Here is a 14,059-nt window from a genome sequence, read left to right as displayed (position 1 = left end):
CTCAGAGACCACCATGTCACATGATTTTGATTTTATTTGATCATCCTCAATGATTGATTCTCATCTGCTAGACATAGCAATAGTTGCCCCAGCTCACAATATATAGAAAAACAGTGTCACACAGTCACTGGCCTTGCTGGAGGAAGCATCCTCCTGCGATTAAAATTACAGTATTTTCGGTTCCTATAGAACACCTATGTTTATGTGGCAATAAACATTACTTCTCGGTATAAACACTGCTTTCATCCCTAATAGAGATTTCCTTAACAAGCTAGTTTGCTAGTTGCAAGACCAGTGACTGTATGACACTGTTTTCATATATATTGTGAGCTAGAAAAACCTACCACTATGTCTAGCAGACAAGTATCCATCACTGAGGATAATCAAATAAGATTGAAATCATGTGATATGGTGGTCTCCAAGCTAGGATAGTAAGGAGATCTCTCCCCACCTGCAATATATATATCAAGTGCAAAGAGCACTGAATAACCAGCTGGATGAGGGATCTTCCTGAGGTTAAAATAGCAGTATCGTCTGTTCTTATAGAACTCTCACGTATAGGTGGGAATAAATATTACATGCATGTATGTGTGTATGTATGCATGTGCATGCATATGTATATGCATGTGTTCATGTGTATGTGCATGATATACTTATGCATGACTTGTATCTGAGTCTAAATGAGATGTGTGCGTGCATGTATGCTGTTAACATATTCTTTTAATTTTTTTCCAATTAATAAGTGGCAACAAGTTTTTTCATGCTTTGCTATATTAGTGTACAAAATTCTTCTAGTAATCAGATTCCTTTGAAATTTCTTCAGGTACAAGCGCTTATGCCTAAAAGTACATAGGTCAAAACATTTTACCATCACAATGCACAGTTTAATCTGAAAACAAGGAGCACACATGCAAACAGAATTTGGATCTAAATTTTATATAGGTTATGAGGAATGTTTTGTAAACCCCTGGACAGGAATGTTTTAGAAGTGAATGTAATGACTTGTTGTCATCATTACATATAGTAATGAGAAAAATAATGGAATATTGGGCTACAAAAAAACCTAGAATTCATTTACCTTTGTAGCTGTCATCAACTGTTGCCAGTGACGATCACGAATAGCTGGGCTCTGTAAATCTCCAATGGCACGAAGTGATGTTATTACATTCTTCACATTACTTTCTACTCCTGAATAAACATCCCATGTTCGCAATTCTTTATCCATCATCCTGATGTCCTTTGCAAATATCTTACAAGCCATGTCCATATGGTCAACATTAATGTCTACCCACAGTGTACATTTCCACTCTGAAATACAGGAACACACAATTTCAATATAATCCCAAAGATGCTTCAGCAAACGTAGATCCCTGCGGCATTGCTTCAGTTGTTTGAAGTCGGGAATGTTTACTTCAAATAGAGCAGCAGATATCTGAAGACTTTCCATTTCTTTTTCCATAGTGTATATTTCCACATGAGTCTAAAAATAAGCCAGAAGTGTGAGATATTGATAATTAAATTTATTCAATCAATATTTCAGATAGAACTCAGTTAAGTTCTTCAATTGAATACACAAATACATTTACAGATTATGGCAGATATTATTTCTTTAAGAGCATTTATAAATTAATGGTCTTGAAAAACAAATGAAAACAAAGATCATAATAGTCAATAGTAAATTTCTTTCTATTATTGTTTGTAAAATATTATAATATTGATTTTCTAAGTGTACTGAACTTACAAGAGGAACTGGTTTCAGAAAACTATACAGTATTGTACTTTTAATTTCTATCATTTTAGAATATTTTAAAAGTGATTTCTTTTGATTAGGCATTTTATCAATTTTCAGAAGTGATGGGGAATAGTCAACTGAATCATTCAATATCATTTATTATTGCAACTTGTTCTGTCAACCACTTATATATAAAAGATAAAATTAACACTGGCAGGATTTGAAATTGCACAATAAAGCAATGTGCTGAAATGCATTTAGTTTGTCACTTTACTATCTTGGCCATTTTGGCATAAATACTGACAACAAAATAACAAACCCACTTTAAAATCTCTTTCACCTCTAGTTTTTGCAAATGAAAATAGTTTGGTAGCTCTGAAAACGTGATTATTTTGTAAATGTGGATATTGCTATATAAATGGAAATTCAATGTTTACTTGTATTAATCCGTTTGCATTTAAACCAGTTTTATCAGGCCCAAATATTTAACTTGTTTTATGTTCAAACAGGCTAAATCCAACCTCTCAAATATATCCTACAATATTATTATAAAAATAAACAATCTGATCAAAATGTCAAGGCTATATGATAATACATGATAAATTCAAAACAATGAATAAATAAGCATTACATGTGACTGAATAATCTGAATGCTAAAGTGTTAGTATTTGTATAGCTCCACAAATTATATTTTGATAGTATTTTGATAATACTGCAAAAATTGGTATTTTGATCATTCTGCAAATGTTGACATTTTAATATTTCTGCAAATATTAATATTTTGATAATTTTTCAAATATAGATATTTTGATTGTTTCTGTTTACTGTTGCTCTAAATCTCAAAATATTACATCTCTTCATTTGTTTTGCTACCCACTATCTTATCCAAATGTTCTATTGTTTTCATCTACTGCAGCCCTAATTCTTGAAAATTTCACCTCTCTCTCTTTCTCTCTCTCTCTCTCTCTCTCTCTCTCTCTCTCTCTCTCCATTTTGTTACCCACTATATTCGCTTGCCCATATTATGTCTGTATCCTTGCTTTCCCATGTTCATTGTTAATTAGCAGCATTTGCTTTATTTGTGGATATGTTACACCACCTTTAGCTAGAAAATAGTGCTTCCATGGTGTGCCCTCCTCACCCACCTCTACAGCCTGTACCAGAAGTCTTTCTCCTCTAACCTCTACTGGAAGTCTTTCTCCTAGCAACTCTAATGGTTACCTATACAGAATGCTCTCTCCCTTCCACCACTATCTAGTGTCTGTTTCCTGGTAAACAAAGTGATTGCGAAGTGAATAAAATGATGGTGATGTGTATTCAGGTTGAAACCTATTTGTACTTTTACACTGTCTGCCAAACGCACATGAGTTTTCTTTTCAGATGCAAAATGCTGTCTCCCTGAGATGCTCAAACGGAGGCATGTAGATTTGTGTTGCATCCAAGAAGCAAAACAGAGAGGAGGTTCTGCTAGGTTCCTCACAGGCAAAGAGCATAGATTTTCTGGGTATGGAACAGTGATGGGATTGGGGGCATCAGTATACTCTTTGCCAAGAAATGGGTTGATAAAGTAATCAAAGTAGTCAGAGTCTGTGATAGAATACTTAAGATTTGACTACTACTGCAACATGGGTTAGCAACCATTATCTCAGCCTATGCCCTTCAGCCAGATCTACCTGATAAACAGAAAGACCTATTTTATGACACATTCTTGCACACTACCTCATCAACGAATTACAGGGACCTTCTCTTTGTAGCTGGCAACTTCAATGGGCATGGTGGACAACATCCAGGTAGCTTCCATAGTGAGCATGGTGGCAACAGATTTGGTTCCTGCAACTAGGAGGGAACCAGGCTGCTGGAGTTCTGTGACGCAAATGATCTGATGATCTGCAATACTAAGTTCAGGAAACCTGCCAGCCACTTGTTCACCTACCAATCCGGTGGGAACACTAGTCAGATTGACTACATTCTCACCAAGAAATGAGAAAGTTGGCTACTTATAAATGCCAAAACTTACCCAGGTGAATAATGCACCCCACAACAAAGGTTAGTTGTTAGCAACTTTGGGAGCAGGGCCAAAAACAACCAGTGTGGAAAAGAAAGGTCTAGAAGTTTAAGGATCCTCTGAATGGACAGAGGTTTAGAGATGTATTACTCAAAGCTTTTGATGAAAAAGAGGGGGATATAGCATCATATAACATGGAAGAAAACTGCAAGTTCCTATGGGACAACCTGTTGAGGGCTACTGACCAGGTCTGTGGCAGGAGCAAAGTCCCCTCTTGATCTAAGGTGACATGGTGGTGGAACATGATAGTTGACAAGGCCAGTAGAGAAAAGAAACAAGACTGGAAGTGTGCTGGTAGCAGGGAACTGTATCAGATAACCAAAATGGAAGCTAGGAGAAAGGTACACTTAGCCAGAGGGGAAGCAGAAAAGAAGACTTTGCCAATTTTCTGTGTCATGAAGACCAGAGACTTGAAGTGTTTCGAATTGCAAGACAGTGTGTGAGAGAAAATCATGATGTGTCTACATGGATGATGGGTTACTTGCATTTAATGATGCTGCAAAAAAAGAGACTTGGAAAGCCATTATGAAAGGCTACTAAATGAAGAGAATGAATGGGAGAAACAGTGTCTGCCAAATGTTGACCCAACTGAGGGACCAGCTTTCCGAATTGACTGTACCTTGGTAGATAAAACAATGAAAGATATGAAGACAGGGTAAGCCTTCAGCCCATCAGGAATCACTGCTGAGATGCTTAAAATATCTGGCAGTATAGGCTATGGTCTTGTCACCCATGTAGTTAACCAGGTGGTACACAAAGGAGTTATACCTAATGACTGGTGTAGAAGCACCATAGTCAACAGCTAGAAAGGTAAATTTGATGCCTTAGGATAGAAGTAATTACAGAAGTATCAAACTGTCGCATCAGGTGATGAAAGTTATGGAGAGGGTCATAGCCCAACTAACTAGAAAGAGTTAGTTTAGATGAGATGCAGTTTGGTTTTGTGCTAGAGAGAAGCACCACTGATGCTATTTTTCTGGTAAGGCAGCTGCAGGAGAAATACCTAGCCAAAGATAAACCTCAGTACTTGGCCTTTGTTGACATGGAGAAAGCCTTTGACAGGGTACCCTGATTCCTTATCTGGTGGTCAATGCAGAAACTAGGGAAAGATGAGTGGTTGGCAAGAGCTGTACAAGCCACTTACAGAGACGCTGTCAGTAAGGTGAGGGTTGGCAATGAGTATAGTGAAGAATTCAGGGTACAAGTAGGGGTTTACCAAAGATCAGTCCTCAGGCCCCTCTTATAGTCCTCCAGGCAATAACAGAAGAATTCAAGACAGGCTGCCCCTCGGAGCACCTCTATGCTGATGACCTTGCTCTTATAGCTGAATCAGTACCAGAACTAGAGAAGTTTCAAGTACAGAATCAAGGTCTAGAATCGAAGGGCCTTAGAGTTGACCTAGCAAAAAACAAAGTCTTAATAAGTTGGAAAGCAGACAAATCACAAATCCCTTCAGGTAGAGAGCCAGGCTTGATCAGTAGAAAAGGTGTAGGTAGAAACTCCGTAAGATGTACCCAGTGTAAGCTATGGACACATAAGAAGTGCAGAAATATCAAAGGAAGGTTAACTGGAAAAATAGGTTTTGCATGTGGAAGGTGAATAGGTACAATAAATACTAAAAATGTACAGAAAATAGATTTCATCACAAGCTAGGGGTAAAACTGGTAATTGATAGCTTCCATTACCTAGGTGACAAGGTCAGTGGTTGGGGTGGATGCTCCGAGAGCATAGCTGCTAGAATAAGAATTGGCTGGGCAAAGTTCAGAGAGCTTCTACCTATGCTGGTAACAAAGGGCCTCTCACTCAGAGTGTAAGGCAGATTGTATGATGCCTGTGTGTGAATAGCCATGCTACACAGCAGTGTAACATGGGCTGTGACTGCAGAGGACAAGCATAGGCTTTTAAGAAAAAAAGCTAGTATGCTTCACTGGATGAGTAATGTCACTGTGCATGCACAACAGAGTGCAAGCATCTTGAGATAAAAGTTGGACATAAGAGGCATCAGATGTGGTGTGCAAGAGAGATGACTGCACTGGTTTAGTCATGTGATGTGTATGATCAAGGACAGCTGTTTGAAGAAGTGTTACACTCTAATGGTAGAGAGAACCTATGGAACAGGTAGATCCAGGAAGACATGAGACAAGGTGGTGAAGCACAATCTTTGAATGTTGGGCCTCATGGAGGCAATGACAAGTGACTGAGACCTTTGGCGATATTCCGTGCTTGAGAAAACCCATCAAACCAAGTGAGATCGTAGTTGTGACCAATGCCAGTGTCACGTAACTGGCCTATTAAAAGCACCCATCAAATGGTGGATGATATGCTGTGCCTGTGAAGACCTGTTGAGTTAAGTGAAATCGTAGTTGTGGCCAATGCCAATGTCGTCTGACTGGCACCCAAGCCAGTGGCACATAAACAGCACTGTTTGAGCATTGGGCCTCATGGAGGCAGTTACAGGCGACTGAGACGTTTGACAATATACCATGCTTGTGTAGACCTGTCAAGCCATGTAAGACTGTAGTGGTGGCCAATGCTGGTGTCAGGTCAATGGTATCCATGCTGGTGGCACATAAAACACACCCCTACACTCTCAGAGTAGTTGGCATTAGGAAGGGCCTCCAGCTGTAGAAACCTTGCCAAATCAGATCAGAACCTGGTGCAGCTTCCTGGCTTAGCAGTTTTCAATCAAGCCGTCCAACCCATGCCAACATGGAAAATGGACATTAAATGATGATGAAGATGATGTTGATATTCCTTGCAAATATAGGTAATTTTGTAAATGTGTATATTTTTCCCCTAAAATGTTTTCCAACATCTCAACAAAGGCTAGTTGTAAATGCTGGACACATTTGTTTGAAATTATTTAATAAGTTTGAACGAGACAAGATCATTACCATACCTTATTAGAAGTACTTGGTTTTGTTCTATTCAAACCTGTACTTTACAAATATTTGGAATTATGTGTTGTTTCATCACGCTGAATGATACTCTAGTATCATTTAGCCAAATGTACTGTAGTGGTGTAGGTAGATAAATAGTTGAATGATCTCCCTTGCAAGAAAGATCATAGAGTAACCTCCCTTTTCTAAGTTTCTCAAAGCGTCTGTGTCATGGGAATCTTAATTATTCAAGAAGCTTAGCATTTCTCTTGGAAGTTTCTAGAATGTCTGGCTTTCCATTAATAATAACAGCTTGCGAACCCATCCTTTTGCTTATTAGTTTTTAGAGCCATCCATGTTGTTGCTATGTCCACCACCACTTAGCTGTTATTCTACATTTTCTATCTCTGAACTTTCTTGCATAGATTACTTCATTTAACTACCTTCTACAATTTGATTCTATGTATCATCATTGAAAGAAGAATAAAATATATTTTCATGTAATAAATATGCAGCAAACTCTAGTGAACTTCTCTCTATTATATATGCATACATTCAAACGTAGCAGATAACAGCTAACCTTTGGCCACTGTTTGGACCCTGTTGTGTCCACTACTCTGATTGGTTGATATTGGTGAAATTTGTCTCTTACTCTGCGATTGGTTAGGTTGCATATTGGCACATGATAGAGTAAGAGACAAATTGCACCAATATCAACCAATCAGAGTGGTGGACACAACAGGGTCCAAACAGCGGCCAAAGGTTAGCTGTTACCTGCTATGTTTGAATGTATGCATATATAATAGAGAGAGGAAGTTCACTAGAGTTTGCTACAGACAGCTTTCTCATGCTCCTGCATGCTAGCACCTGCAGCCTCTGCAAGTAACCCACTGCTCTTACAGACTTACAACATTAGCCTCTGCAAGTGACCTACCGCTCTTGCAGACTAACAACATTTTTTTTTTTCCACTACAAGCGACTCACTGCCCTTACAGGCAAAGTCTTGGCACTGCTCATGTCTCAGCAGCCAGCATTGTATCTCAAGCACTTTGACTTTTGCATCCTATGATTTCCAGTTTCCTGGACAGTTGTTATCGTGTTTGCATGTCAGACATTCTGTGTCTCAGACTATTTACATTTCTTAACTTTGCCTTGCCAGTGACTGCTCCAGAGAATAGACTTATGTTATTATAGACACTATATTCACATTTTATCTCTTTCTGTATCATTGTATATATATGTTTTGTTCTATTTGATGGACACCTTTCTTTGCTGAATGTTTTTCCTTGTTCCTGTTTTGATTGTTAAATGTTTTGTTCATATTTAAAAAAATTTTTTGCTCAACGTTCATACATACATACATGTATATATGCTGTCTGCCTCGTGCTATCCACTCCGACACATTTCTAGGTATATTCTAGCAGAAGGTTTTTCTCGAGCCTTTTCTCATCTGGCAAAAAAAAGCTCCTTACATGTTTTTGTTACGTGTTTCTTCTTTGGTTTGTAGGATGCACAAACCACCTCTTCTAAACGCATCTTTCCGTGCATCACATAACGTTCCATGCATTTTCTTCCTTTGGTGCCTGATCAACACGAAGTTTCTTGCATGTTGGAATTTCTTTCTTTCGCCACCATCTTTATAGCTTGACTCACTTTGCTAGTTACTGTCGCTTTTCTAGCACCTACAGCCTTTGCTTCTGCAAGCGACTCACTGTTTTGCGGGCAAATTCTTGGCATTGCTCATTCTCACAGCAGCCAATGTTCTCTCATTTACCTTAATTCTTCGTATTCCCGTGATTTCCACTTAGCTGAACATAGGTCCATCATGTTTGCACATCAAGTTTTGCTGGCTATGCAACTCTTTTCACCTCTTTGGTACAGAAATACTTTCCTTTTATCGTCTATTTTGTCTCCCACAAAATGACTTGTGGGGGATCTGTCTATAGCAAACTCTAGTGAACTTCCTCTCTCTGTTATATATACATACACTCGAACGTAGCAGATAACAGCTACCTTTTGGCTACTGTTTGGACCCTGTTGTGTCTACCACTCTGATTGGTTGATATTGACGCAATTTATCTCTTAATCTATTGCGCATCAATATGCAACCTAACCAATCACAGCCTCTAAATAAATCATGTGAGACAATCTATTCTAAACTCTAATTTTGAACCTACCATTAGCTATAAAACCTCATCTCTTCCTAGCCTCAAGATCTGCTGGTTCCAGATCTTCTAAGGTTTAACCACTGACCACACCACAGCATTACAGCAATCTCTGTCTTCGTCGCCACCATCATGTCTCTCACCAACAACACTGCACAGGTTCTAACATGACTGCTGTTCATGAGCTACCTCACCATGGTTAACAGCAAATATACAACCCATGCAGATGCATGTAGATATATGAATAAATGTTCATCAAGCCATTTCCATTCAGCTTGTATGTATACATGTGGCCGGCGTTAAAGGTATTTAAAGTTACCACCTTGTTCCATGTATTTCTTTATACTGTGTTCCTGTCAAATGATATTACAGCCTTCTGAGTAGAGTCACATTAGATGGCTCCACAATCTTATTCATATAAAAATATATAGATCTTGAATTTATTCTTTCATCTCTCTATAAACTCTTGTAATATCATATACACAGCCACATCAACACCTTGTATTGACTATATATTTCACTACAGTACTTTCAGTCATTTCAAATCAACATTAGCTACAAGCACTGTGCCCTGGAACTACTCATACATGCCACACACTTCAATATCTCTTTACTACAGGGACCTACTTTGATTTTTGGAAATACACTACAGTGTGTCCCATTCCCAAGAAAAGAAACTCTCTAACTGTCACCCTATTACACCTACTTCTAATAACTTTAACATAATTAAAATACCTATTAACAATGACATCCTCCAAAGCTCTGAATATCTCTCATTCGTTAATGGCCAGTCAGACATTACTCAGAACCATCACTTTCCAGTAAGCTCTTAATTTAGCAGAGTTTGATGGAAGCAACAGATTTTTTGACAGTGTCTGGCATGTGAATTTTCAATCAAAACTTTTTGCCAATGGTCTCTACCTTCTCTAATTGGAAATTTTCTAACATGTGTTGATGGAGTTTTTATTGTCCCTTATTTCATCAACTCCACAGTGCATCACAATTCAGTTTTGTTCCCACTCTTGTCTCTCTATAAAACAATAAGTCACCCGATATCACATCCAGCATTCACTTTTACACAGATGACACTACTTTATTCCTCCCTAATATTTTCCAACCATGCATTAGCCTCTTCTGACTGCATGCTAAGTCCAAGCTGACTCTATAAATAGAAACCCCCAAAGCATCCTCTAATATGGATATGACAATATTTTCCTTTTCAACAGCAAGAAAACAGATACCATCCTACTCCTTTAATCATGAGTAATACTCAGCTAAAGCCCTTAAAACTACTCAGAATTTCTCCTAGAAATAGCACATCCTTAACCTAAGGACTGTATCCCAATGACTGGGATGGTGCTGCTACACACACTGATATGCTGGACTGCATCCAGAAAATGCTCATGTGACTGAGTGGTGTAAACTCACCTATAGACAAGCTTCAGCTCCTGGCTTGAAGACATTCTCTCTGTCTCCTTTTCTTGGTTTTTATTTTTTTTACCACTACTATAATGATCTCTGCTGCTCAGACCTAGCTGTGCTCATGCCACCTTTATGCAGCTATTCCTATTCTTCTCATCTCTCCTCCACTCATTACTTGCTGTGTCCAACCCCCAGTCACAATGTCCAGCCCTTCTTTCCCAGAATGTCAGAAATTTCCTCCTTACTCAAATCTTCCCACAAGTGTTGATGTAAATTTGGTCCAAAAAGAATATTAATGACATCAGTCGCACTGGTTAAAAAGGACTGGCAAAGGCCTTTCTTCAGAAGGTCAGGTAAAACAAAAGTACAGTAAAAAGAAAAGGGACTGGCAGATGCGTGCCTTTTGACACAATGTAGGAAACAAAGGAGTGCTTCTGTATATATTTTATTGTTGTTGTTGCTTACATCCATATTTTCTATCAAGTTTTTAAACTAAAGCAGCTCTAAATAGACCAAATCAAAGAAGAAACTATAAAAAAGAGGCATTTCCAGTCATGAATAGAAAGGTCATCAAACTAACATATATTAATTATTTATACTCACAGCATCCAGTATATCATAAGCATTTTCACATTTATAGTAAAATGGTTCCAAAGTGCAGAAGGATTCCCGATATTTTATTTGCTTAGCATCAAATATTGCAGTCTTCTTACGAACATTATTGACTTCCGCAGCTTGTAAAGGAGCTACATACTGTTTGACAGTGATAGCAGTCTTCTTGGTGTTGTTCCATTTATCAGGAAGTTTCTGGAAATAAAATTGATATATGTACATATATACAGGAATATTGATACAAACAGGAAAAATAGAACTTAAAATATCAGTATAGGTATATTTTTATTAATATTTAGCAGAAGTAACAGAGTAACTCAAGGTCCAAGTGTTTCATGCATTGGCACTTATCAAACTACTTGCAGGTCAAAGAGTTTATAAAGCTGGCAATAAATATATTTCCTTCTGGATTGTGCTAGATCAAATTTTAGATATATATATATATATTTTATATATGCACACACACACATAACAATATAAGATATATGCATCAGTCCAAGTCATATAAGATCATTGAGTCTGGTCTGTCAACCTGTGTGTCTGTATAAGAAACAGTGAAAGATATTATTTTTTTAAATTCAAGAGTAGATATAATGGTTTTACTTGTTTACGCAAGAGTAGATTAAAGGAAACAGTTAGCTTTATCATTAAGATTGTAAATATTGCTTTAAAGTGTAGGATATTTAAACAAATAAAGGGTACTTTGATGGGTGGTCACTGTAGCCCTCTATTAACAGACATATATTAACCTTCATGTGAATTTTGGTTTTTTAGTGATTTATACCAAAGGAAAAAGATAGGCTTAGTTCAACATTTAGTGGCTGCTGCAGATGAATATGTTGGTCAACTATTTTAACTTTTGTTTAGGAAGACAGTGAAATTTTGAGAAAATTTTGAGTATTTTCTAGTTTTCAGTTTAGTGTAGATTTACAAAAGTATTAGATTTATTAAGAGTTGAATGTAATGTCATTCGTCTACATTTATCAGTAAGTTATCATATATGAGTATTGTGTATTATTATGTACAATGTTACTTGCATTAAAGAGTAATTCAGGACTTCTACTCTTAGATTACAAAAGATCTTTTAGCAGTGAACAACAAATTAAGTTAAGTGATATGTCTTTGTTTTGATATTATGTTCTTATATAATGAATATTTTTGTCACCATGTGCTTGTTTTAGTCAATTTTATTTTATATGCTTGTTTTCTAAGGGGAAATATTGGTTTAAATACATTTTCTATAATTAAAGTTTATATTTAACCCTTCTGTTACTATATTTTTGTTAAGATGCTCTGTGTTTCTTTTAATTAACTTTAAATATAACAAAGAATTTAGTAAAATAACCTAGTTATCATTAAGCTACTGTTAAAAATATAAATTGTGGCTGAGGTTTGATGGAAGATTTCAATTCACAACTTTAGAAAACAAGACATCTGTACTATAAAGGCAGAGGCGGTTTGGTATCAAAAGGGTTAATAGCAGTAGGTTTACCCTGATTTCTTTCCATGTTGTAGCAATTGATGCTTTTTAAAGTGATATGTTATTCTATATACATTCCTTTCATTATTTTAAAAAATTATTTAGTGGTTATTTTCATTACAATTTGGGTGTTTTAATCAACTTTATGGAGTTGTTTAGGTGGAAATATTCATTTCAATATATTTTCTATAATTAAATCACCATCATCATCATCATTTAACGTCCGCTTTCCATGCTAACATGGGTTGGACGATTTGACTGAGGACTGGTGAAACAGATGGCTACACCAGGCTCCAATCTGATTTGTCAGAGTTTCTACAGCTGGATGCCCTTCCTAACGCCAACCACTCCGAGAGTGTAGTGGGTGCTTTTACGTGCCACTGGCACGAAGGCCAGTCAGGCGGGTACTGGCAACGGCCACATTCAAAATGGTGTATTTTACATGCCACCTGCACAGGAGCCAGTCCAGCGACACTGGCAACGACCTCACTCGAATGTCTTTTCACGTGCTACCGGCACAAGTGCCAGGAAGGCAACGCTGGTAACAATCACGCTCAAATGGTGCTATTTACGTGCCACTGACACGGAAGCTAGACATCTGCTCTGGCAACGATCACACTCGGACGGAGCTCTTAGTGCTCCACTAGTACAGGTGCCATCATGAGTTCACTTTCACTTGCCCCAACAGGTCTTCACCAGCCGAGTTTAGTGTCCAATGAAAGAGATGTTGGTATGGGTGCCAGTCGTCGAATTTAGTTCGATTTTGATTTCACTTGCCTCAACAGGTCTTCTGAAGCAAAGTTTAGTGTCCAATGAAGGAAAGGCACACATAAGAGGGCTGGCTACACCTCTGGCAGAGGCCTTGGATTATGGTCTCACTTGGCTTGCTGGGTCTTCTCACGCACAGCATATTTCCAAAGGTCTTGGTCAGAAGTCATTGCCTCTTAGGTGTCACTGGCTTTACTTGGCTTGACATGTCTTCTCAAGCAGAGCAAATCGCCAAATGTCATGATCATTTGTCATCACCTCCATGAGACTTAACATCCGAAGAGCATATTTTACCACCATGTCTTTCTGGGTGTACTTCTTTCACAAGTTCCCTCCACAGTTAGTGACTGGCACTTCTTTATGCAGCTGTCTTTGTCCTTACACACCACATGACCATACCAATGCAGTTGCCTCTCTTGTACACCACATCAAATACCTCTTATGCCCATTTTTTCTCTCAAGATGCTTACACTTTGTTGTACATGCAAACTGACATTGCACATCCAGCAAAGCATACTAGATTCATTTCTGTCAAGCTTTCATATGTCCTCAGCAGTTACAGCCCATGTTTCACTGCTGTGTAGCATGGATGCTTGCACACAGGCATCATACAATCCTTCTGATATTGCTGCACCTCTTATTTGTCCATTACTTGCACCAGGTACATGTTATGTGGTTTCTACCTACACCTTTCTGATATACCAAACAGGACCATCTCCCTGAAGGGATTTGTGATTTATCTGTTTTCCTACTTACTAAGAGTTTGGTCTTTTGCTAAATTAACCCTAAGACCCTTTGATTGCAGACCTTGCTTCCACATCTGAAATTTCTTCTCTACTTCTGGTAGTGATTCATTAAGAACAAAGTCATCAGCACAGAGGAGCTTCCAAGGGCAGCCAGTCTTAAATTCCTCTATTATTGCCTGGAGAACTATGA

The 14,059-nt window shown here is 37.9% G+C and overlaps 1 protein-coding gene across 1 annotated transcript in view; it reads right to left on the bottom strand.

Annotated features, from left to right (window-relative positions):
• Positions 1 to 14,059, bottom strand: part of LOC106876453 (dynein beta chain, ciliary) — an 855,334-nt gene that overhangs the window by 528,302 nt on the left and 312,973 nt on the right. The window contains exons 20-21 of the mRNA XM_089350837.1: positions 10,867 to 11,070; positions 1,079 to 1,480 (exon numbers count right to left, since the gene is read on the bottom strand). Coding sequence (XP_089206963.1) covers positions 1,079 to 1,480; positions 10,867 to 11,070 — 606 coding nt within the window. The remainder of the gene's footprint in view (positions 1 to 1,078; positions 1,481 to 10,866; positions 11,071 to 14,059) is intronic.

This window comes from Octopus bimaculoides, chromosome 1, assembly GCF_046866305.1.
Source record: "Octopus bimaculoides isolate indiv1 chromosome 1, ASM4686630v1, whole genome shotgun sequence".
Lineage (NCBI taxonomy): Eukaryota > Metazoa > Mollusca > Cephalopoda > Octopoda > Octopodidae > Octopus > Octopus bimaculoides.
Note: the sequence above shows the minus strand (reverse complement) of the source record. Positions and strands in the feature narration are given on the sequence as shown.